General features: G+C 43.5%; 1 protein-coding gene across 1 annotated transcript in view; it reads right to left on the bottom strand.

Moving 5' to 3' along the window:
• Positions 1–25,674, bottom strand: part of SGPP2 (sphingosine-1-phosphate phosphatase 2) — a 109,021-nt gene extending 83,347 nt beyond the window's left edge. The window contains exon 1 of the mRNA XM_047722662.1: positions 25,252–25,674. Within this exon, the coding sequence (XP_047578618.1) occupies positions 25,252–25,470 (219 nt within the window). The 5' untranslated portion in view covers positions 25,471–25,674. The remainder of the gene's footprint in view (positions 1–25,251) is intronic.
• Between the last annotated feature and the right edge of the window lie 306 nt (positions 25,675–25,980).

Genomic DNA, 25,980 nt, shown 5'->3' with positions numbered 1-25,980 from the left:
TTAACCCAATTTTTCATGTGTCCTTACCCAGAATGCCCAAGATAGGTTAACCAGGAGCCCCTTATCTTCTCCGCAGACCACCCTCGTCCTTCCTGGTCTTTCCAAGAAGGGTCGCTTGGTTACGAGCACCACATGGGTAGAAAGGGAGAGAGCACAGCTGGAAGGCTCCGATGGCAGTAGTCACACACCCAACACCACGTCTGCAGAATCTCCACAGACGGGACTCCTCCAACTCTTCTCTCTAATCCGGCCCTAATGTTCAGCAACCTTCACTGTCAGGAAATTCCGCCATAAATAACCCAAATCCTTCACGCAGCTTAAACCCATTTCCTCTTTACTCTCTGCTCACTGGAGATGGGGAACAGCTGGTCACCGTTCTCTGTACCAAGTTCTTTGTCAACAGGATGATTGGATTCTGGCTCTGGACCACTGTCATAATTAGGAGTCTGACCAGTTCCATATTGTGCCGTCTGCAAAAGCATGTCAAGCGGGAAGATAAAATTTTGAGCACGCTGTGCTTCAGAAATGTGCCATCAGGAGAACACGAGCCCTTGCCATGCCAGCGGGCTGTTTGCAGTTTATAAATTTGTGGCTGTGAGGTCTCTCACATGGAGACAAAAAGGATGTCTTTCAGAGGCTCGCTCTGCGTTGTGAGCATTAACATCGAAGGGTGCCAAGATTCTCTAGAAGCCACCACAAGTGACAACTCATACAGTGAGCGTGTGTTAAGTGCTGCCCATGTGCCCCTAACCTGCATTGTTTCAGGTGCTCTGCATAGCAAGGCACTAAATTTAGCTGCACAGCAGGCTAACTCGCCCGAGGGTATGCACCTAGCTGTGCTGGTTCAAACCCAAGTAGCTGGAGTTCGGAGACTAGGATCCCTTCACTGTGTCTCCATCCTGCCCATAAACTGGGGCTGGCATGCCCAGGCAGCTCACGGCAGGGAGTGCGGTCTTTTTGTTCCAACAACCACACTTGGCCTCGGCCGGCGGTGCCCAAGAAGTCACGGCAAAAAGTGAATTCCCAAGTCTGTGCTCCGGAGCCGACCAGGATCAGGGTCCAGGCTCTGCTAAATACTACCTGGTCATTGTGGACATCGGCCCGCCTGCCTCAGGGTTCTTGGCAGTAAAGTGGGGTGTGGGAGGTGCACCTCTCCCCTCGTCCAGCTCTGTGTGTCCTCATGGCACGATTTCTACCTGACATGCTCTGCTTCCCTGATTGGTATTGTGCCTCCTTTCACTCGTCTGTGAGCTCAGAAGTGCACAGGCTTTGCCCGCCTTATTCATCACTGTGACCCCAGTGCCCAGCCCTGCCGTGGGAAGCACTCAGTAGTATTTGAGAATGACTCAGGTGTCATCAGGAGGATGAAATCAATCCACCTCTGTAAAATATAACAAAGATGAGAGTTCTTCCCACTTCCCACAGTTGGCTCCTTCAAACCTAATAATCTGCTGTTTAACTTTGTCCTATGTGTGTGACTTGCCAACTTGGCTCCTTCTGTGGTTGTGCAGTGATCTTTCTGATCTTCTCTTCCACCGTGCGGCCCCGGCCTAGAAACCTGGGTTCCTTGCTGTCCCCAGCAATACCTCCTGAATGTCCTGATAACTCAGCTTGTCAAAGCATAGCATCAGAGACATCATGAATTGCTTACTAGATGCTGCCCCATCCTCTTCGGCTTGTTAGCAGAACCCAAACTCAGGTTGAACCTCAGGCAACAGGGCAAGTCAATCTGGACAAATCTCCTCTCTCCTTTCTCAAGCTTACTTGCAATTAGGAGTGGCCACATCATCCACTCCAGCCAGTGAGAAGTAAGGAGGTGGGGAGGATCTTCTGTTTTCCTTATAAAAACGATAGAGACAGCTGTCATTACCTCCACCTCCTTCCTAACTTGAACATGGCTAGATGCCGGGAGCAACAGCAGCCATCTTAGCATCATGAGACAAGAAGCCAACAAGCTAAAGCTGGAGGAGCTAAAAGAAGTAGCATGAGTCCTTGATGATATTGGGAAGCAGCTGAACAAATGTTGGCGTTCACCAACACTGGACTTACTGCTACATGAGAAAAATAAAAATTTTAAGCAACTATTACAAGGCTTACTGTTGTTACCTATAGCCAAAAAAAAAATTTTTTTTTGACTGATCTATTGTGTCTTTTTTCACAACTGCAATTCTTCCTGTTTCCATATTTTCTCATTTATGTCAATAACATAGTCATTATGCTCCAAATTCTCCAGGCTCAGAATGCTGAGTTATCTTTGGATACAAATGGCAAAGAAGGTATCCATCTCCAAGTCCTGCAAATCCATTCAAAATGTCTCAGTCAAATCAATAGGAATGTGCACACAAACATCTATTATAGTGTTTGGGTAAGTGCAACAGGGTAAGTGCCTGTTAGCAGAAAAAGTGGAAATGATCTTAATTGACTGGCAAGAATAAATCATGACAAGTAACAGATAGAAAATGGGATATTATGTAGTCATTAAAATATTGTGAACAAATATTTGTTGATGTGGGACAAAGTTCTAGATATGTCAACTGGAAACTCAGATTAGAAGAGTACTTTTTTTGTAAACAGTATTTTTAAAAAGATGTATATAATATATGCACAGGAAAAGTGTCCAGAAAGTTACACCCCAAAATAGTAACAACAAATATCTCTGGGTGATCTGGGTACTGAGACTGACCATTTCATTTCAAGCTTTTGGTTACTTATAGTTTCCACAGTAAATACACAATGATCATGTAATAAGAAAAAAAAAAAATGTTTGTCCTTTGGTTTTGGTGCCTCTGACTCATCCCAATGTCTCCCTTCTCCAGTCATTACCAGCATCCAGGGAAAACAGTTCAGCCATACCTCCAGTGATCCCCACCTCCTGTCTCTCACCATTTCAGTCCCCAAATTAACCTTCTCATCATCTGCATTCTTCATCCATCCCCCTGTTTACAGAGAACAGGTGCGAGTTCTATAAGATTAAGCCCCCCGGTCCTCAGCCTAGAATTCAAGAACAGATTAAGGAGCCAAAGAACCAACTTTATTTTCACCTCACTCCTCTGTTTTTGTGGGTCTGGTTTCCTAACTGTTCCTTCTACATAGCTCATTCATTCCCACATTGATCTGTGGTTCCCTCCTTCTGGAATGGTCTTTCCATCTCCTCTGACAATTTATATCTTCTTCATTCTTCAAAACCCAACAAATCCTTTCAAGCCTCATCTCAGAATGAGGATTCTGGGTCAGTGCATGGATGAGGCAGGTGATGGGTCCATACAAGGCTGGTGTTGGGAGGATTCCAAGAAGCCAGAGCTCATTAGCCTTTCCACCTCCACTCCCCACAACAGCAGTAGATTTTCACAGCCCAATCCCTCCACAATGATTCTACTTCCTGTGCCACTTCAGAATGGCTTCCACCCTAAAATAGTTAATGCTCTCTTGGGCCAGGTGTTTGGCCAGGAATTGATAGGAATCTTGATCCCCACGTGCTCAAAGTTTTACCGTATTACTCAGGCACACAAGGTCTTTTCCCATTTTTAAATTCTCTTATGATACTCTAATCTTAAGCATGAAATCTATACATCATGTACTGTAATTTAAAAAAAAAAAACCTCCAGGAATATTTTTCCATATGATATCACATTTACTGTTGTCTAAAATCTGAGACCACCAGCTGTCCTAATTCAAAATTTGGTAAGTTTTGGATTCTCTTCATGGGTCCATCAGCAATCTTAGAAGCAACTTCTTTCAAAATGTTCACTTAGAGTTTTCTTAGAAGGAATAAGGAAGAATCTGAGAAAGGAAGATCTTGTCCAACCGAACCCTGAAAATCTTTGAGATTTTGTCTTTTCCCATCTTTGAGATTTTGTATTTTCATCAATGTACCCATCTCCCAGATAGACTGACAGCTCTTCAAGAGCAGGAAAAGTGAAGCAGATGAACTGCTGAGTGCTCAGTGTAGAGTCCAGGCTCTGGCACACTATTTCTTCGTTTATTAGACTGAGAACTGGTAGCATTATCTCAAAGCAAAAAACATTCCATGGTATACTTTCTGTAACTCAATAAGTTCAGAGGAGGAGGAGCAGGACCTGGGAAAGCATTTTTATGGCCAGGGATTGGATACTACAAACTATCAAAAGGAAGAAACACAAAACTAAATATGCTTCAAGACAATTTAATATACATTTGGCCCAAATTTTAGGGTAGAAGCCATTCTGATGTGGCACAGAAAGTAGATTTGATGACCTGTGTGGTCCAACACTCCTCCTGCCCCACCATAAGAGAGGAAATCTATTCCAGAAGACCTGCTGGAAAGAAATCGCAGTAGGGTCATTAGGACGAGTAGCAGCATCGGTGGTGTAGACAGTTATCGTCTGATGTAGACAGATAGTGTCTTGATGCCAGACACAACGTGATGCTGGGCACTTCTGGTGATGACCTGATTCATATCTCAGAATGCTAGGAGGTCTATGTCCATTTCACAGATAAGGAGAGCAAGGTGGTAAATCTCACGTCATACTCCCAAGGTGATGTGGTTTGGAAGTCTAAGAAACAAGGTTCCATCTTGGTCTATTTACTACACTGCCTCCCACCAAAGCACTGCACAGGCACGGAACATACAGACCTTTTACCAGGGCCCTGGCAGCCATGAAGGGCTGGCCACAAACAACATCCCTGTAGCCCATAGCTCAAGTTAACACCACCAAAACCAGTGGTGAGAAACCTAAGAACAACAGAATTACTGCGACACCTGTTCCTGGCCCAACACAGATCTCTCAGAACCACCGTGGGAGGGGCAGTAGGAAGGACCAGCCATCACTGGGGCTCCTTCCCTCCCTCTCTGCTAGCTCCTCATCCATCCTTTCTGTCAGTAATAAAGTAAACCGATATTTTTTTTTAAAAATGAAAGAAAGAAAAAGATCCACAGAGCAAAGCCAAGGATACTTTGATTTCATGATGCGGTACTTCTACCTCACAAGACAACTGACGTGCAGACGATATATTTTCAATTTTAATTCTGTGACTCCGAGGGGAGAAAGCCCGAACACGGTCATTTTCCTTTGAAGTGTGGATGTTTTAGAAAGGTCCCTACGTGCAAATGTGCCAATTCTTTGGCACAATACTGTGATTCAATGTTTGGTCACTCTGAATTCAGGGTTGTTTGCTCAGGCTCCACTCTGAGGGATCCTGCCAGGCTCGTGGGTGGAGACTTCGTGGCTCAGAGTGCTACCCAAGCAGGGGCGGCGTGGAGGGAGAAGGAAGCCAAGGGCCCCCTGCGTCACGTCTTTCCAATGTGGTTTCCTAAACCGCTACACACTTCAGAGTTCAAATACTAATTCAGAAGCACGTTGCAAAAAGAAACTCCTTTTTAAAAAGACAGCTTGGATTCTTAGCCGAGGGACACTCATTTTTTATGTTCAAGGATCTTTACATAATTAAGCAAATTTTATGATGCATATCCAATGTTCATAGACACAGGAAGATGAACAGCATCATTAAGTTGTCCAGTGTTTTTCTGTGCTTACGAAAAACGTCACCCAATAAAGCCAAAAAAAGTGAGAGAAGGGGGCTGGAGGAAGAGGCTTTTAAAATACACTACTATAAAGTCTCGTAGATAGTATTTTTATCATAGCTGCTACAAGCGGTAAATGTTTGCTATTGATTATATCATGACAAAGACTCAGTATATTCCATAAATAGAAGTTTGGTTCAACAAAGAAAATCTCTTTTAACTTACCTTTTGTAAGATTAAAGGAGTTTTAAAAAACAAACAAAACAAAACAAAACCCACGTATGATCCTCTCATTAGATACAGAAAAAAGAGTCAATACAATTCAGCCATAATTCATGAATATATCACTAGGCAAACAAACCCTACCAGGGAGGGAAACACTACATCAAATATAATACTTAAAGGTGAAATATTAAAACCATTCCCTTATGCTCAAGAACAAGACAAGAAAGTGGGCCATCACCACTTCTACTCCACATAATACTGGAGGTCCTTGTCTCTGCAGTAAGGTAGAAAAAAAAATAAAGAAATGAAAGGAATAAGAATTGAAAAGAAACACAAAAAATCTGCTTTTTGACTGTTTTCATAGCAAACACAAAGAAATGAGAGACAATTTGTTAGAATTAAAGAAATTTGGAAAGTTTGTGAAATAAATACATAAAATGCGGCTGCATTCCAACATGGCAGAAAACCAATTTCAAAGTATTGTTTTAATAGTAACAAAAACATAAAGTATCTAGGAATAAATCTAGCAAAAGAGGTGGAAGATTTTAATGGAGATAATTATAAAACTCTGCTGAAAGATATTTTAAAAAGACTTAAGTAAACGGCAAGTCCTAACATGTTCAGGGATTAAAAGGCTCTGTATCATAAAGATGTTAATTATCTCCACATTAACCCACAGATTAAATATAACTCAAATTAAAATTACAGTAGGGGCGCCTGCGTGGCTCAGTGGGTTAAAGCCTTTGCCTTTGGCTCAGGTCATGCTCCTGGAGTCCTGGGATTGAGCCCCACATGGAGATCCACATGGGGCTCTCTGCTCAGCAGGGAGCCTGCTTCCTCCTCTCTCTCTACCTGCCTCTCTGCCTACTTGTGATCTCTGTCTGTCAAATAAATAAATAAAATCTTTAAAAAAAAACAAAAACAAAACACTGGCTATTTTTTAAAAATCACAGTAAAATTAATATTATGTAAAAATTATTTTACATTTCTTTAGGGAAGTAAGGAATTTTGTTACTTTTAAAAAGAAAATATCCATTCATTTAGTTTTTGAAATTAGTAATTATGCTTTAAAATGAAAACTGACAAATTATATTATTCAATTAAGAACCACACCAAACAACGGAAAATGGTGGCTGTGATGTCCCTACCCTACACTGAATCCTATTTTGGGTCCCTGCACTTTTTTGGGGGCGGAGGGGTTGTCCTATCACTTTAAACACTGTCATCAGATTAGGAGAAACTAAGTTGCAACACAGAGCAAGCCCAAGATACTACTGCCTGCTGGTGACTCAAGAACTAAAATCACTCACAACTGTTTGGATCTACGACAATAAAAAGAGATCTTCCCAAACAACTTTTAAAGGGACAACAAAAACAAAAACTACCTGCCAAAAATCACCTGAAGGCGGGGGAGGGGGGGTAGGGGTTGGGGGGGTGGGAGGAGGGGGCCGGAATGGTAACCGCAGCATCTGCTTTTCCCAAGACTTCCTGGACTCTCTAATAAGACAACTTTGGCCAAGGAGAGGAGAGATCTTTTTGGGGCCAAACTCTTTCAGTGCATGAAGAAACTCCCATGAGTGCAGAGGACACTATGTGTTTTAAGCTCAGGCATTTCATGTGGCTGTTTGGACAGAACAGGAAAAGGTGTGCTGTACTTTCACGTGGGGTCTTTACACAGACGGTGGGGGGAGCCATTTTGTTTCATTTAAGAAAGCTTTGGAGTACTTCCAGTGGTTTAGTAAATATCCCCTCAAGGTAGGAACACAAGCAAAACTGCTGATATTCGGAACTTTGTTGCTGAGATGCCCATGGTAATTTTTAAAAAGTTTTATGCGGAACAACCTTAGTAACCTTAGCAACGAAAATTCCTCAAAACTACAAAACATCCTCAGGGGAAATTTTTTTTTTCAGTAAAACAAAAATGGTTTAATTCTCTTTAAACATAAAACCACTACCTTTTAATTGTATTAAAAATGCAGAAAATAAAAGCATGAACAAAATAAAAAGCGTTATTGAAGAAATATTTAAAGATATTCAGAAAGAACCACTGGTAATATTGGATTCATTACTCCAGATCCTTTTCAAAAATACATTCAAATATAAGCTTATGTAGTTTTTGAAATTTGGGTTATATTACAGATATTGTTTTAAAAATTTGTTCTTTTTTCTTTATTTTTTTTTGCATTTCCATGTCTAGAAATATGGAATATGGAACTTTATGAATTTCATATGAAAATTTATGAATTTCATATGAAATATGAAATACGGAATTTTAATTATTTTCACGATCTCCTTTGGATGTCATTATTTAGTTTTTCCCTTTGTAGAACACCGTTAAAAAAAAACCTTTTCAGTTGGATATTTGAAAACACTTTCAGTGATGAAAACCACCTGTGGAAGAAGGGCATTCATCTACCAAACAGACACAATGGGTTTACTACTTGGGGAATGGCTTGTTGACCTTGTGGTTAACCTTGAAACCAGAAAAGGCAGCCATTAAAATATGAGTTTGTGCTTCCACTCAACTTCCCTGACCATAATTTCAGCCATGGCCCCTTTGTAAAACAGTTGAAATAAAGAAGAAGCTGCTTTACTTTTTATGTATATTTGAAGGGACTTCCCTTTTCCAATTTTTAATTTAAAATTAGCTATTCTCAAAGAAAAGGCCAAAGGAAACCTCAAAAATTATATATTCCACTAAGCAGTCTCTCCTGGTTTGATTTCACTGTAGTTTTTACTGGACCAGCTGAGGCTACAGCGCCAGAAAAATATGGGTAAGGAAGCATAAAGGAGGGCAGACCTCAGATGACTCTTTGGAGATGCTCATGGTTCAAGAAAGGCAGGATTTGTAGCTGCTATGAACACTGCAGCTGAAAGGAGATGTTCTGTGGTGTGTAAAGAGGAGGTTGAACATTTTCAGCACGTTTACAGATTGAGAGAAAAAATAATTGGAGGAGAGACTGAAGATGCCATGTGTGAACTTGACCTACTGGCAACACCCATTGGAAGTGACTTCCCAGAACAAAAAACAACAAAAAATATTAAATGCAAAAATCCTGCAGCTATAAAGCAAATGAGTTGAAATAAAGTTAAGGATAGATGTGCTTTGGGACCCCCAAATACTTCACTGTTTCTCCTCAGTCAGGAAGCTAGGGTCAAGGGCAGGGTTACAACCCAGCCCTACAGCTCTGGAAACAGATTTAGCAGCATGACTGGCTCAAACTCGGGAAAATCTCCCAAATTCTGCTTTGTGTTTCCTGTGGGGTGCACAAAGAGCGCCTTCAGTAAAAGCCGTGGGAAGGGTGGCAGGACCAATTTTTGGAAGGCAGTAGTATTAATTTTTAAAAAGAAATTATTTTTGAAATAACTGTAGATTCACAAGCATTTGCAAAGGAGGGGCAGAGATGTCCATATCCCCTTCGCCTGTTTTCTCCCAGTGGTTCCATATGACATAATTATAGCACGATATTAGCACCAGGAATCTGGCATTGGGACAACGTGTATATACATTTCTGTGCCATTTCACTACACCTGTGTAAACTCCCTAGACCCATGTGACCACCACTGCCATCAAGGTACAAAACAGCCCCATTATCAGAAAGATCCCCCTTGTACAACCCCATTATTGTCATCCTCTCATTCTTAACCCCTGAAAACCACTAATCTGTCTTCCGTCTTTATAATTTTGTCACTTTAAGAATGTTGTATATAAATGGAATTATACACCATGTAATCTTTTGAGATTGGCATTTTCACTCAGCAAAATGTTTCTGAGATCCATCCAAGTTGTTGGGTATATCAATAACCTATCCTTTTTTTTTTTAAAGATTTTATTTATTCATTTGACAGAATGAGAGAGAGAGCACAGGCATGGGAAGCAGCAGAGGGAGAGGGAGAAGCAGGCTCCCCAGTGAGCAGGGAGCCTGACACAGGGCTCCATAGCAGGACTCCAGGATCATGACCTGAGCTGAAGGCAGACGCTTAACCAACTGAGCCACCCAGGTGTCCTTAATCTATTCTTTTTTACTGCTGAGTGGTATTCCACAGTATGGATGTGCCACAGTTTATTTAGCCATTCATCTAGCGGGGAGATTTTGTTTATTTCTAGGTTTTGGCTATTACAAACAAAGCAGCTATTAGCAATCATGTACAGGTTTTTGCGTCAATAAGTTTTCATATCTCTGGGATAAATTCCCAAGAGTGTAATTGTGGACTGCAAGGTAAATGTATATTTAGTACTAACTTTTAAAGATTAAATACGTAAACTCTTAAAGTTTAAATAAATAAGGCCATTATTTATGCAGATATACTTGTCTAACCCTGGAAGTACTCAGGATGAGTGTGGGAAGTCCCATTTCTATCCCTGCAGTGGTACTAGGGAGGTAAACATGAAGAAATCAAGGCTAGACCATTTATAACCCAACATTTTAGAAAAATTCAGATAATTCTGTCAGGGTCAAAATGTTTCGGATGATAAAAATATGACTGAGGCATTAGATGGGGTTAGATGGAGGCAAAATTAAGTGATCAATGGACATTAGTCCCTCCTTTCCAAAAGTGATGGTTATCAGAAATACGTTACTGAATGAATGTTGGGGATAGTGATCCATTCCTTCTCTTTGAGGACACGTGTGGTATAATAACAGCACAGCAAGAAAGCAGCCCAGAAGCCACCTTGGGAACCAACCAAGGCTGGGAGAGCTCAGAATTGTCTGTCACCCTCTGCAGTGCACAACCGAATGAATTCTTTTCCTGCCTCACTATCACACCATCATAATATGGGGGTAACACCCTCTAAGCTACCGCCTTCCCTGCTCAGAGCTGTCAGGGATGCAGGCTTTCCCTAACCTCTCAGAACCCCCAACCCTTGCCCAACGCTACTGAAATATCACAAGCATGTCACAGGATGGGAATGATGGGCTTTCTGGACCTGGCAATAACAGGTAGAAGAACAAGGAAACCCAGCATAACTTATCTAAGCCCACAGATAACTAGAGGGAAGTTATTACTTCCTCTGTAACTCCCTTCTCCTCAGACTCCAAAGGTTTTCTCTTTAAAAGGAAGGATTAGTCACTTACTGGTTGTGAGCTTATGTTAACTGATGTATAGTGGAAGATTTTGATGCACAATGTATGAACTAAAATAGGACCATCCAAAATCAGTAGGAAAAACACCTCCACTAAAATCACAGTGGGGGAAAAAATAGATAAAGTCTCTGACCAGACCATTCACAAAAAGGGTTAATACAAGTATCTGCTAAACAGAAGAAAAATATTCAACCTCATTAGAGATGAAAGCAATACAAAATTAGAATAATGAGATGCTTTCATTCTGCTATCAAATTGGCTGATCACTTTTTAAAGGATAATGTCACCAATGGATGACAAAATTCATGGATGATGAAAATATGCCAAGAAACAAGACATTTACAATGTGTCTTAATACTGGTCTACAGCATACTTTTTATTTATTTACTTATTTTTTTACAGATTTTGGTTTTTTTCTTTGAGAGAGAGAGCTTGTAAGCACAAGCAGGGGGAGCGGCAGAGGGAGAGGCAGAAGCGGGCTCCCCACTGACCAGGGAGCCTGACGTGGGACTCGATTCCAGGACCCTGGGATCATGACCTGAGCTTAACTGATTGAGCCACCCAGGAATCCTATAGCCTATTTCTTAATTGTAAAGAGAAAAACATTTACCTGGAAGAAACCGCTTAACACACGTTTAAAGGTGTTTGAAGTTAAAATCACTGGTGATGGAATAAATCAGCATTTTGTGCCTCTTAATATGATGCACTAAGAATACAATATCTTGCCTATAGTGTTCCCCACCTCCGCCCCACCCAAAATACAGAATCTAAGTGTTATCATGAGGAAACATTGAACAAATCAAAATGACATTATACAAAGTGGTCTGAACTCTTTAGAAGTCAAGGTGAGGAAATGCAAAGAAATACTGAAGAATTTCCAGAATGGAACAAAGTCCACAGACTGCACACTATTTTCTGTGCTGTGGCTATATATGATGCTAACATTAGAAAAACATGGGTCAAGAGCACATAGGAATTTTTTCATAGTGTTTTTGCAGATTTTCAAAAATCAGAATTACATCCTAAAAAGTCAAAACTAAAATATTTCTGAAATAATACTTAAGAATGCCTTGCTAGCACAGTCAGTTAAGCGTCTCGCCTTCAGCTCAAGTAATCTGCCTTCAGCTCAAGTCATGATCTCAGGGTCCTGGGATGGAGTCCCGCACTGGGCTCCCTGCTCAGCAGGGATCTGCTTCTCCCTTTAGTTCTCACTCTCTCTTTCTAAAAGAATAAGTAAAATCTTAAAAGAAAGAAAAAAAGAGAGAGCGAGAGTAGAAAAATTCCTTAAAAAAGGAGTTTAAAAGTACAAAAATTAATTTCAAAATATTTAATGTCTTCCTACCCGAAAATCATCAAAAGATCAAAATTCAGAACGTAGGGGTAAAAAAGCTCCACAAAACCCAACTTCTAACAGAGCCACTTTTCACTTGTCATGTCTTTAACAAAATCTTTGATGTATATTTCATGGCCACTTTGTAAATCACCTTTCAGGAACGGGCATTTTTTTTTAACTTCAGAAAAATATTATCATGTTTACCTAAGTCCCTTCCCCACCAATTAAATCCTGGCTTCTCAGCTCCCAATATTTTACCCAAGGAACCTTCTTTTTTTTTTTTTTTTTAAGATTTTATTTATTTATTTGACAAAGAGAGAGAGATCACAAGTAGGCATAGAAGCAGGCAGAGAGAGAGGGGGAAGCAGGCTTCCTGCTGAGCATAAAGCTCGATCCCAGGACCCCAAGACCATGAGACCATGAGACCATGACCTGAGCCGAAGGCAGAGGCTTAACCCACTAAGCCACCCAGGCGCCCCTCCAAAGGAACCTTCTTATTCACCATCATTCCCTCTCCCTCCTACCCATAGGAGCCTTTGCTTTGGTGGGCTGTTTCCCATAAAACCCTATGGGAACAAAGATTTTGCCAGTTAGAAAAATCAAAACATAATTGAGAGGGCATTTCTCCAGCAGGCATGCATACCAAATAAACAGCATTCACAGAAGCAAGAATAAATCTGATGGTTTGTTTTGTTTTATTAAACAAATGGGTATAAAAATGCCAGTGAGCATTTGGGGGCCTGCAGGCAATTATTCAAAATGGTTCAAGGAAACCATGACTCCCTTTTCAGCCCTCCTTTCAAGATCTCAGGTGGTTATTTCCTTCTCCTTCCAGCCACCCGGGCTTGCACTTAAGGATTGCTTGCTTTGATTTTTAAAACACTTGGCTAATTAGTTCATACTGTGTTGGAAGCAGGAGTGAGGAGAGAAAAACATGGGGTCAACGCGGTCTCCACTGGATTTTTCAATATCTTATTTTCTTTCTATGTGCGGTGTATCTCACCAGGCAAGCAGATAATAAAGGCCAGTGGATGCCCCCAATTTTAGCATTTTCATAGATTTCTAACACAGATAGAAACACTCAAAACGTGTTGCCAGGAAACCGTGACAGTATTTTCTCCCAGGAAAATTCTGTGCCAAACAAAATGCAAGAATGCCTTTGTTGGAGACATAATTCTTATCAGGAAAACAGAGGATTAAATAATTAACAAAAACTGTAACAACAGACGTGCAAGTGCTTTTTTTTAATTTAAAAATGTTGACATCTTAATTATAAGTCAAGATAATTAGAATTAAACAAGGCTTGCTGTCAACAGCTTTCCTAAACATAGTAGCTTAATCACATTTTTTAAAAGTTGACAGGTGTCTGTTTCACCCTCATGAACTTCTAGCCATCTCCAAACTCCCTTCACAGTGTCCAAATGAAGAAAGCAAACTCATAAAAAAGTTATTCATTAATCAAAACCCTTCATCAGTTTCCCAGATTAAAAGGAAGGAGCCAACACAATAACAAAAACAAAACAACAACAACAACAACAAAAAGTTAGGCTAAAAGAACACATGGCCAGGTAAAGTTGTCAGAGATAAAATGACCCCGGTTGTGACAGGAGAGAGCAGGTGATTGTATTTCTGCCAAGAAAGAAAAGGTTGAGTTTAGCACAGCCTTACGTGCTTCGTTCAACAGGTGGTATTAAGTAGCTGCCATGTTTGGCCCTGGGGGTGCACAGGAGAAAGAGGGATCTGACCCCTGCCACTACCTACCCACCCCCATTCCCAACTACACAGAAGTGATAAAACTCATGATCTGATCACAGTTATGGGCATGCCCTTGAAGCAGCAGGGGACCAGCACAAACTGCTCACAAGGAAAGACCCACCCAGGCCTCTTCCAGGGAGAGGAGTCTGTTCCATGATTCCTCAGGAAGCAACGAGATGTGCTCAGAGGCCGTACAGCCAGTCACCATCCCTGGGCACCATCTCCCTCCGCCCCCAGCTGTTCCATCCCGAAGGCCAACAGTGCCTCCAGCACCTGCCCTCCGAAGTGGAGCCAACCACACTCAAGATGGAGCTTCTTTCTCCTTTTGGGAGTTTTCTCTTCGACTTCTTACCATGGCCGTGGAGTTGCTGCTCTTCTCCATACTGTGAGCTTCTACTTTCCTACTGCTTTCTCTGTCTGAAGGGTTCTGCCTGTGGCCTCCTTTCTCTCTCTGAAGCTCACCACCACTCCACCATTTCCGTCCCTATTTGTGGTTCCTACATTCAGACTCCCCCAGGGTGCAATGCGATTGGTGCCATCAGTCACTCTCCCCTGGGCAGTGTCCTACTTGGGTGAGGTCCTCACCTCAGGCCACGTCATCAGACGTTGAACAGCCTATAGAAGGCTTCCAATGAGTAGAGGGCTGCTCCCTAATCCAATCAGCTTGGAGCCATAATGATGGGGTCCCAGGATGGGTCCCATCGTCCCAAACTATGGTATGAAAATTGGTGAAAGGAAACCTCCTTTGGAATGGAACTAGCGGCCCGCAGGGGGAGCTCTCATACCCTACCACTCTTCAGCCAATTGCAGATGCAACCCAAAACAAACCTGCAAGTCCAGACCACCCCAGCAAGAGGAAGAAAGGTTTTCTCCTGGCCAAGCAACAGCTCAGCCAATGAGAGCTGTCACAACTCAGCCAATGAAAAGCCACTATACTTCAAACTTCTCGTTTATGCCAATGGACTTTTTGTTTCTAACAGCCTTCCCAACCCCCCTCTTCGCTCTGTAAAAGAGTGTTCCTCTCCTCTGTTTTGTTGTAGTTTGGTTTTGCTGGAGTTTCCTTGTCTCAAATTGCAATTCTTTGCTCTTCCTGAATAAAACCATTTTTGTTACAAAATTACTGTTTTATTTGTAAGATTAACAAGACAAACCTATGTCTTAAGAAACCATTAGTGGTCTCTTTCCTCCTAAGAGTTTGTGGGTGAAGGTGCCACTCAAGGGTATCACAAAGGAATCCAAACAGATATTAAGGCTTGATTTCATGTTAGCACCATGTCCACTGCTGTTGGAACAGAACATCACCATTTCTTTCTTTCTTTTTTTTTTTTTAAGATTTTATTTATTTATTTGACAGACAGAGATCACAAGTGGGAAGAGAGGCAGGAAGAGAGAGAGGAGGGGGAAGCAGGCTCCCTGCTGAGCAGAGAGCCCCTATGCAGGGCTGGATCCCAGAACCCTGGGATCATGACCTGAGCCAAAGGCAGAGGCTTAACCCACTGAGCCACCCAGGTGCCCAGAACATTGCCATTTCTTAAATGCTTCAGCACCGGGCTCCCCCCATACCCCGCAAAGACATCGCCATTCAATCCCACACTCTTTGCGATGAAGCACAGTGACACCCCAAGAACCTTTCTTATCACGATGCTCCATCACTAATTCTGATTTGACACATGGCATGGAATTGATTTACCATCCCCCTGTTTACAGGATGAAGACCAAATTCTGCAGGAGGCCACATTCGGGCTCCAGCCTAAAACTCTGGCTCGAGCCCCAAACTTCAGCTGGTATAACCAACCCAGTTTCTTCATGCTACCCGGGCTGGATACTTTCCATTTGTCCTTCTGGGTCCACCCTACACCCTTCTCCACGGAGGCTGACCTTCGTGTGGGGCCATGGGCAGGCTCCCAGTCTCCCTGGCTTCTAATTGAATTTGGCCCAAGGAAGGCACTGGCAGCATAGGAGCGGGTGTGTGGAGAATGACGTGGAGGTAGAGTTCCTCTCCTCCTCCAGCCCGGGTGTGGCTGTTTCTCTACTAAAGGCAGCTCCTGTCAGGGGTCTCTCTCTGACAGCTAATTGCTCACTGGGGCTGGCCTTACCAGAACCAATCTTCTCTTCTTGCCACTTTAGACCGACCGCCATCTGCTCCTAGATGCTACCCCTTCCTTGTTGGTTTTTCCAACACCAGCTACAACTTTGTAAATGAGCCCATCTTTGAATTCCCTTCAACTACCTACCTCCTTTTAGAAAAATTTAAAGACTTTTTAAAATTTTATTTAAATTTTAAATTTTTATTTTAAATTTTATTTAAATTTATTTTATTTATTTATTTTTAAAGATTTTATTTATTTGAGAGAGAGAGAGAGGCAGTGAGAGAGAGCATGAGCAGGGGTCGGGGAGACAGAGAAGCAGGCTCCCTGCAAGCAGGGAGCCTGAAGTGGGACTCGATCCCAGGACCTTGGAATCAAACCCTGAACCGAACACAGACACTTAAATGACTGAGCCACCTAGGTGCCCCTAGACTATATATTTTTTTAAGATTTTATTTATTTATTTGATAGACAGAGATCACAAGTGGGCAGAGAGGCAGGCAGAGACAGAGAGAGAGGGGGAAGCTGGCTCCCCGCTGAGCAGAGAGGACCTTGGGTCCTGATTCCAGGACCCTGGGATCATGATCTGAGCTGAAGGCAGAGACTTTAACCCACTGAGCCACCCAGGCGCCCCTAGTTTTTAATACAGTTTTCAATTTGCGGAAAAAATTTATTGATGCATTTTAATTAAATTCCATACTTTCTTCAGACTTCCTTAGTTTTTACTTAACATCCTTTTTTATCTATTCCAGGGTCCCATCCAGGATACCACAATGACCTTTAGCTGTCATGTCTTCTTAGACTACTCCTGGCTGTGACATTTGTCAGACTTTCCTAGTTATTTATGGCCCTGGCAACTTTGAAGAGTATAGGCCAGGTATTTTGCAGGATGCCCCTCACCTAGGATTTGTCTGATGTCTTTCTTGTAATTAGGCTGAGGGTGTGGGTTTTAAACAAGACACCCCGGTGAAGTGCCACGATGAACATGTATCAAGAGTACATAATTTCGACATGCGTCAAGAGCACACAGAATCACCGTGGCTTACACTGTTGACGTTAACCGTGATGACCTGGCTGAGGGGGTGTCTGCCTGAGTCTGTACTGTAAAATGACTCCTCTGTGGCCCACACTTAAGGAGAAGGACATTATGTTTCTCCTCCCTGAAGTAGAACCTATGGATATTTTTTCTTTCTTTCTTTCTTTCTTTCTTTCTTTCTTTCTTTCTTTCTTTCTTTCTTTCTTTCTTTCTTTTCTCTTTCTTTCTTTCTTTCTCTCTTTCTTTCTTTTTCCTTCTTTCTTTCTTTCTTTTTTGAGGTAGAATATGCAAAACATAAAATTTGCCATGTATTTATTTATTTAAAAGATTTTATTTATTTGTCAGAGAGAGAGACAGCACAAGCAGGGGGAGCAGAAGGCAGAGGGAGAAGCAGGCTCCCCTCTGAGCAGGGAGCCCCAATGAGGGACTGAATCCCAGGACCTTGGGATCACGAACCAAGCTGAAGGCAGCTGCTTAACCGAATGAGCCATCCAGGCATCCCCAAATTTGCCATTTTAACCATTTTTAAGGGCTCAATTACCTCTTAATCTGTTTCCTGCTGGGAATCTTACTCTACCCAGTCTCAATGTTTCACTCTTCACCAAAAATGGCAATGTGCCTTTATGTTTTATCACTTAAGATTCCTAGGTAAAGAAAGGAGATTCTCATAGTTTCTTTTTTTAAAGATTGATTTATTTATTAGAGAGAGAAAGTGCACATGTGAGCAGGGGAAGGGGCAGAGAGAAAGGGCGAGAGGAAGAATCTCCAGCAGACCTCTGGCTGAGCAAGGAGCCATACCCTGGACTGAGGACCCAGGTGCCCTGAGATTTTCACATTTTCATCTGTTTGATTCTTATTGCTCTTTTAGTCCCCACTCAAGACTTCATGAGCTCCTCCAGGGATGAGACTCCTGCTATTGTCTCCCTGGCCACAAACTTATCCTATTATTATTATCAGCCTATCATTATTATTATTATTATTAGCTTCATATCCTAATATTATTATGAGCCTACATATTCTATTCTTGTATTCTTTACATTGTGTCATTTTCTTTGTGGCTTTCCTAGGACAGGAATTAGATCTTATTTATCTTTGAACCTTTAAGGATGAGGACAATCCAAGATAATCAGAGCAACTGATTAAGAAATGTTGGCTGGCATATGATCTCACTCATATGTGGAATTTAGGAGAGAAAGCAGATGCACATATGGGAAGGGGAAAAAGAAAAAATGGAAAGAGGGAAAAAAAACCACAGAAGACTCTTAAGATAGAGAACAAACTGAGGGTGGCTGGAGGGAGGTGGGTGGAGAAGGGGCTAGATGGGTGATGAGGAGGAAGGAGGGCGCTTATTAAGTGATGAGCTCTGGGTTTTACATGTAAGTAATGAATCACTGATTTCTACTCCAGAAACCAATATTGCATTATATATTAACTAACTAAAATTTAAATTAAAAAAAAAAAAGGAAATGTTGGTTGGAAATAAAGGAAGATAATATGAGATAAAAGCGAAAGTGGCTTATTGGAGTGCCTGGGTGGCTCAGTTGGCTAAGCATCTGATCTCAGGGTTGTGGGATTGAGCCCCACACTTGGCTCCATGCTCAGGGCAGAGTCTGCTTGAAATTCTTTCTCTCCCTTTCCTTCTGCCCCTCCCCCTGCTGTCACACACTCTTATTTTTTATTAAATAAGTAAAATCTTAAAAAAAAAAAAAAGATGCAGGGGTGGTCTGTTTTCACCAAAGATTAAAGAGGGTGTTAGTACCTACTAGTGGTGAGGGGCTGGGAAAACCTGCACTCACAGTTACATAACCTAGTACCCCTGTTCTGCAGACAGCTTAGTGGTGAAGGCCGTAGTACGTGTATTTCTACCCAGCAGTCCCATGGCTGGAAATTTAAATTAAAAAGACAATCAAAGACTGAAATCAGTCTTGGCAACGATGTTTTTGGATTTGACACCCAAAGCAAAGGCAACGAAAGCAAAAATAAACAAGTGCGACTACATCAAATTAAAAAACTGCTGCACAGCAAAGGAAAACATTAACGAAATGAAAAGGCAATCTACCACATGGGAGAAAGTATTGGCAAATCATATAAGTGATAAAGGGAATTGTTTTTCACAAATCCCATTAAAATGGGCAGAGGATCCAAATAGACATTCTTCCAAAGAAAACATTCAGATGGCCAACAGACACACAAAAAGATGTGCAACATCACTCAGCATCAGGGAAATGCAAATCAAAATGATGATGACATATCCCCTCACACCTGTTAGAAGGGTTATGATCCAAAAGGCAAAAAACAACAAGTGTTGGCAAGGATGTGGAGTAAGGGGAATCCTTGAGTGCTGTTGGAGAGAATATAAGTTGTCACTATGGAAACAACATGGAGGTCACTCAAAAAACTAAAAATAGGGGTGCCTGGTTGGCTCAGTAAGAAGATCATGCAACTCTTGATCTTGGGGTTATGAGTTCAAGTCCTATGTTGGGTGTCAAAATTACTTAAAAATAGAACCTTGAGGGGCACCTGGGTGCCTCAATCAGTTAAGTGTCTGACTCTTGATTTTGGCTCAGGTCATGATCTTGGGGTCATGGAATTGGGCCCCACATGGAGCTCTGTGCTCACCAGAGTGTCTTCTTGGGATTCTCTCTCTCCCTTTCCCTCTGCCCCTCCCCCCTGCTCCTTTTCTCATAAATGAATGTCTTAAAAATAAAAGAAAATAAAATCTTTTTAAAGATTAAAAATAGAAATACCATATGATCTAGTGATTCCATTTCTGAGTACTTATCTGAAGAAAAAGAAAACATTAACTTGAAAAGATATCTGCACCCCCATGTTCATTTCAGCATTATTTTCAACAGCCAAGATATGGAAACAACTCTAGTCTCTATGGATGAATGGATAAAGAAAATATGCCACACACACACACACACCACACACACACACACACACACACACACACCACATACACACCACACACACACCACACACACACACACACACCACATACACACCACACACACCACACACACACACACACACACACCACACACACCACACACACACACACACACACACACACACCACATACACACCACACACACACACCGCACACACACACACTGTAATATTCACCATAAAAAAGAAAGAAATCTTGCCATTTGTGAGAATATAGGTGGTGGAACTTGAGGGCATTATGCTAAGTGAAATAAGTCAGAGAAAAACAAATACGGTATGATCTCATGTATATGTGGAATATAAAACAAAGAACCTGCACTCATAGATGAAGAGAAGAGATTGGTGGTTGCCCGAGGCGCTGGGGGTGGGAGTTGGTGAAATGGGTAAAGGTGGTAACAAAATACACTCGTAAAGTTACAAAATATTTATAATAATATTTATTCATGTGGGTGTAACATATGGCACGGCAACTACAGTTAATAATGTATATTTGAAAGTTGCTAAGAGGGTAGATCTTGAAAGTTCTCATCATGGGGTGCCTGGGTGGCTCAGGTGGCTAAGCACCTGACTCTTGGTTTTGGCCCAGGTCATGACTTCAGGGTCTTGAGATGGAGCTCCTCGAAGGGCTCCATGCTCAGCTCGGAGTCTGCTTGAGATACTCTCCCTCCCTCTCCCCCTCGGTCCCTCCCCTGGGTTGCGTGCACACACACACTCTCTCTCTCTCTCTCTCATTCTTTAAAATAAATAAGTAAAATCTTTTAACAAAAAAGTTTTCATCACAAGAAGGAAAAACTGTAATTATGGGTGGTGATGGATATTAACTAGACTTACTGTGATCATTTCATAATACAGTATTTACAAATATTGAATCATTATGTTGTACACCAATAACTAATACAATATTATGTGTTAATTACATCTCAATTAAAAGAGACAATCAAGATATATGGAAAGATACTTATATAAAGATGTTGTTATTTTTAATGCAAAAACTGGAAAAAACCTAAAAGCCCAGCAATAGGCCAACTAGATTATAGTTTATCTATGCTATAGAGTAGCATACAGCCCCTAAAAATCAGGTTGAACATTTACTGCATGATTACCTTTGGGCAGTGGTATAATGGCCATGAATTTAATTTTTCGTTTGTCTTTTTCCAAGTTTTCTCATCTGAACAATATCTGTAACTAGAAAAAAAAAAAAAGATCAAAGGTACCTTTTCAAAGTGGCTTATTTTACCATTTCAAACCTGAACATCAAAGAAAATCAAAACTTGAAGTTCAGGCTGTTGGCCAGTGGAGTCATGAGCCAAAATGTCCCAGTGGCCATGACCGCTGCCTCCAGTACCACCATTCTCATCCTGAACACACTAAGTGTGGTGGGTCCCAGGAGAAGGGAGCTTCCCACCTCTGTCTGCCGTTTCTCCAGACCCCACTTCTCACCTGGACCCTGGACACTGGTTTGTTTTGTTTTCAAAGTTCCTCTAACTGACTATATTGTGCAGCCGCAGGTGGAAACCCATGGTTCTATTCCACTCTGCCCGTTCTACAGATGAGACCCAAAGAAGTTCAAGGTGACATGAAGGTGGAGCCAGATCTAGGTCTCCTGATTGCAAAGATGGTTCTTTTTACTGGAGCAAACCAACAAAAGAAGGGTGGCTTTTTGTAGATTGATAGACCTGGGGGTCCCCAAATATTTCAAAATAGGGATGCAAGGACTTCTCTAAATACCTCAACCCATCTGTAGAACTATGCCTGAAAAAATAGTTATCAAAAGGTATTTATGGAACACAGTACAATTTGGAAAGATCACTCCAGTCTAACGTAATGATAGGGAAAGGCTCTGCAAAGTCTGTCTTAATGCAACTATGTTGAGTAAGCAAAGATGATAAAAATCAAAAATACCATTCTATCCGAGGCTGGATTTACCCCAGAACAAATAAACACTATTCTAACCAGAACTTTGCTCTCCTCCTCGGTCCCAGGATCCCTGCCTCTTGATCTTGGCTACTGCCAGGAATGTCCTCCTATGGTTACCCTTGCAAACCAGTTATCCTTGCACTCTGAAAGCAACATGCTCCCTTTCCACCCAAATTCTGCCCAGCTCCCAGCCAGCCCCAACATCTCACACCTTCGCAGTGAGACAGATAAAATGAAACCCTGGAAGGTGCACAGAAGAGAGCAGTTTAGACCTGAGCATCAAAAGACCTGCTTGTGTGAAAGTCTGGGAAGTCCTCAACAAAGCCTTTAACCTTCAGGACTCAGAGCTGTCTGTGAAAGGCATGACTACTGAGCAGTCTCTGAGGTCCACTCCGGCTTATTCAACAACAGCTTTGTGCAATTCCTACCCAGCCCTGGTTTGTGAAGGATGTAGTTAATCTTTAACTTAGCAGGGCGTGGTGTTACACGAGAATTGGTCCCGGAAGTCGTTAATCGTTTCTGCATTTGGCCTGTTTTAAGGATTAAAATAAATACAGCAAATGTGCAAGGTGAGAAAAATTAGGTATGTTGCATTCTGAAGTCACCTAAATGAAGAAAACATCTCTCTACTGTTAGGAGGATCTTAAAGCAGTGTCCATGTGCTTCCTGATTTCTAGGCTATGCGGAAAACACTTGATTTTCCATAGTTACTCTTCAATTTAAAAAAATCTTTAATCTCTTATTTTGAATTTTTAGCACTCTCTTACTTTTTCATGATCTATAGTGAGTGAAGTCATGTTTGGGATGGGAAGGGGGAAACCCCTACCATGCTGCTTGCTGAAGCAGCAAGATGAGTCTTTGCAAGAAATCTGCTTATCTTGCTTTTATAGGGCAGATTTTATATTATAGTCTGCACTCATTTATTCCCAAAATTCACCAAGCTCCCATGTGAAGAAAATAATGAGCACACCAGGCAAGTTTCCTGCATTCTCAGAGCTTTTCACCCACTGGAGAAGACTGACGATAATCAGGTACAACCCCCATCAAAGGCATATTTACATAATGTGATAAATGCTGTAATGAAGAATCACCAGAAACAAAGAGAACCTCTAAAATGGGGAGTGAGACTCAAAGGTGAGCAAAAGAGTCTCTTGAAGAACTGACCTTTGAAACTGAAGGATGAGTGGGGTTATTTGGAGAAAGGAGAGGCAGCTCAGGCCTGCCACAGGTTGGGCAGAAGCCAAAGGCCACAGGGAAGAATAGCTTGTTGGAGAAAAGTTTTCGAATTGTCCCCTTAGAGTCCTATTAAGGATCTAGGACAGGTATGCAATCTTTTCCTATTGAACCCTCTCTATATTTGCAAAATATTAATCTCCCCAAGACACCTGAAAACAGCTTTAAAAAAGACCCACCTTTAAAAACATTCACTAGGGGCGCCTGGGTGTCTCAGTGGGTTAAAGCCTCTGCCTTTGGCTCAGGTCGTAATCCCAGGATTCTGGGATCCAGCCCCCGCATCGGGCTCTCTGCTCAGTGGGGACCTGCTTCCCTTCCCCTCTCTCTGCCTGCCTTTCTGCCTACCTGTGATCCTGTCTGTCAAATAAGTAAATAAGATCTTTAAAAATAAAAAAAATAAAAATAAAAACATTCACTAACCTCTCGTGTATCAAATGCTCTTCTGAGCTATTTTCTCCCCAACATACACCAATACAATGACTTCTCACCATGAATCTTGAGCTTCCTCTCAGTATTTCACCGACTATGGTGAGAAAGGTTGTGTATTGGACGGGAAGAGAGAGATCCCTGCTATGTGGCTGGGGGCACAGGCTTTTTAAGCAGGTAGAGGTCACCTCTCTGCAAGACATCTGTTTATCTTGCTTTTAAAGGGCAGGAGGATCCTTTTCCAGAATTGAGGTAATGTTTAAACAGTTGGAAAAGCATTTGAGGGAAAATGCACCCTGCTTAGCTTCCAGAATTGGAGAAACAGAGGGGAAATGTGGGGAGAGAGCATCAGAAAGCCGCTGGGGCCCCTCCCTGTGTGTTAAACAGTATGTACGTGTGGGCACAGAAGACGCCCTGCCACATTTCAGGTATGTGACTGGTTCTTAGCTCCTCACTCTGTCCCATTTTTAAGACAAGGCAAGAGGAAAGTGGGAGGGGTGGGGGCAGGTCTCAAACTCATCTAAAAGTTACTAGATGTCATATGGGACAGAGAAGGAACAATTGAAAAAAAAAAGAAGAACATTATAAAGGATTTCTCTGGAGTGGAGCACACACCCCACCCTCACTCTCTCAAATAAATTTTCTGATTCAATACCCGCAATATGCCATCCCACACTGAAGCCAGGTCTCCATCATTCCTCATTTAGGAGATCTGGAAAGCTACACGTAAATTCATCCCTCCCCAACCCCCGCCCCCAGCACAAGGAGTGGGAATCGTCAATACATTGCTTCCTTCCTCCAGTGCCACACTGTGAGCTCTCCCAGGGCGAGGGCAGCTTCTGCGGGTGGCAGGGCCGATTCGGGCAGCCTTCCCCCCGCCGGGGGAGGCCAGCAGCCCTGGCCCACTAGCATCTGCAGCCTGTTCGGTCCCTCCTGCTTTGAGTCTCTGTGCACCGCGATGACAACACACGCCGGCTTCCCAAAGCCGCAGTGGGTTGTATAAGCACACTCTGAAAGCCTGGAGGGGAGCGCGATGAGCTTCTCTCTCGACAGCATCTGTTTAAAGTCCCTGGTGCCAGTCACAAGAGACCCACTCGGCAGAAAGGGGATGGGGTTTTCGCCCCGGTGCGGGTAGGAGTGCGGTTTGTAGATCTCTCCAGGCGCAACTGAAACCTTAAGTTCTGTCCTTAGAGCTGGAAATGCGGGACAGTGAAGGGCACAGCGAGCCCTGCTACACCCCTTGAGTGAGGATCAGGCGGGGAGGGGGGGCGTGGATGGGGCGGAAACTCAGGAATCCTGCGGGAGTCCTCAGAATTTCTCCCCAGAGAAGCCTCTAGCGAAAACGCCAAGGACATCCCCCCCGCCCTTTTCAATTACGTAACTCTTACACATTTGGGAGAAAGCTCAGCAACATAAATTTCACTCATGAAAGGAGAAAGTCTTTAGACTGTGTCTAAAGCTCCTGGTGCATCTGATGTCTGAACGGACGTGGGTGCTACTTGGCAGCCTAAGGGATGGCATCCTTGTGACTGGACTCCCCGCCCCCACTCCCCTCCACACCCGGCGCCCGCAGCCGGGTCGCCGCCGGGCATGGCGCTCGCCGGTCCCCGCGTAGCGGAGTCCGCGGGACCCTCAAGTCCGCGGGCTGCGGTGCGGGCTGTCCCCTCCCCCACCCCCCGCGAACACCTGGCCGCGGTTACCTGCGGGGCCGAGACTCTCCGCAGCCCGTTGGCCGGCCCCCCGCCGCCCTTGCCGTTGGCCGCAGGGAGCTGCCCGAGCCCCGGCGCCCGCGGCGCGCCCTCCGCGGGGCCCGCGCCGTTCTCGCGGGGGCCTTCATCCGGCGCCGGGAAGAGCCCGCAGCGGCGCTGGAAGCGGGCGACCAGCTGGGAATCCTGAAGGCTCCGCAGCAGCTCGGCCATGGTGCTCCCGGGGCCGCGCGCCAACACCGCCTCGCCGATGCCCTCGGCTCGCACTGTCCCCGCCGCTCGGGCACTCGGCGGGCCGGGCACTCGGGGGAGGGCGGGCGGGGCCCGGGGAGCCAGCCAACAGGTGCGCCGCTCTGGTCCTAGCGCCGCCCCGCGCGCGCGGGCGGCCAGGTGGCCGCCTCCACCTTGCGCGGGGCACGTCCGCGCTTCTTGCCCTCCCCGCGGGCTCGGAAGGGCTCGGGCGGTCCCTGGCGTCCCGCCGGCTCGCAACTGGGCGGAGGCGCACAGGTGTCTAAACCGCGCCTCTCTTTGTGCCACCGCGCCCCTGGTCCCTTCGGGCTGGCGCAGAAGTGCTACCTAATGGGGAGCGGCCGAGCACGCGGAGACCTGCGGGAGTCCTTCCTGCCATGCGCGGGCTGGTCCCGGAGTGACCCCACTTTCACTCTTGAGCCCAAGGTGAGGTCGGATTTCTTTGCAGCTTTCGGCACCCTGGCGTCTACTCCG

Source organism: Lutra lutra, chromosome 3, assembly GCF_902655055.1.
Source record: "Lutra lutra chromosome 3, mLutLut1.2, whole genome shotgun sequence".
NCBI classification, from domain to species: Eukaryota; Metazoa; Chordata; class Mammalia; order Carnivora; family Mustelidae; genus Lutra; species Lutra lutra.
Note: the sequence above shows the minus strand (reverse complement) of the source record. Positions and strands in the feature narration are given on the sequence as shown.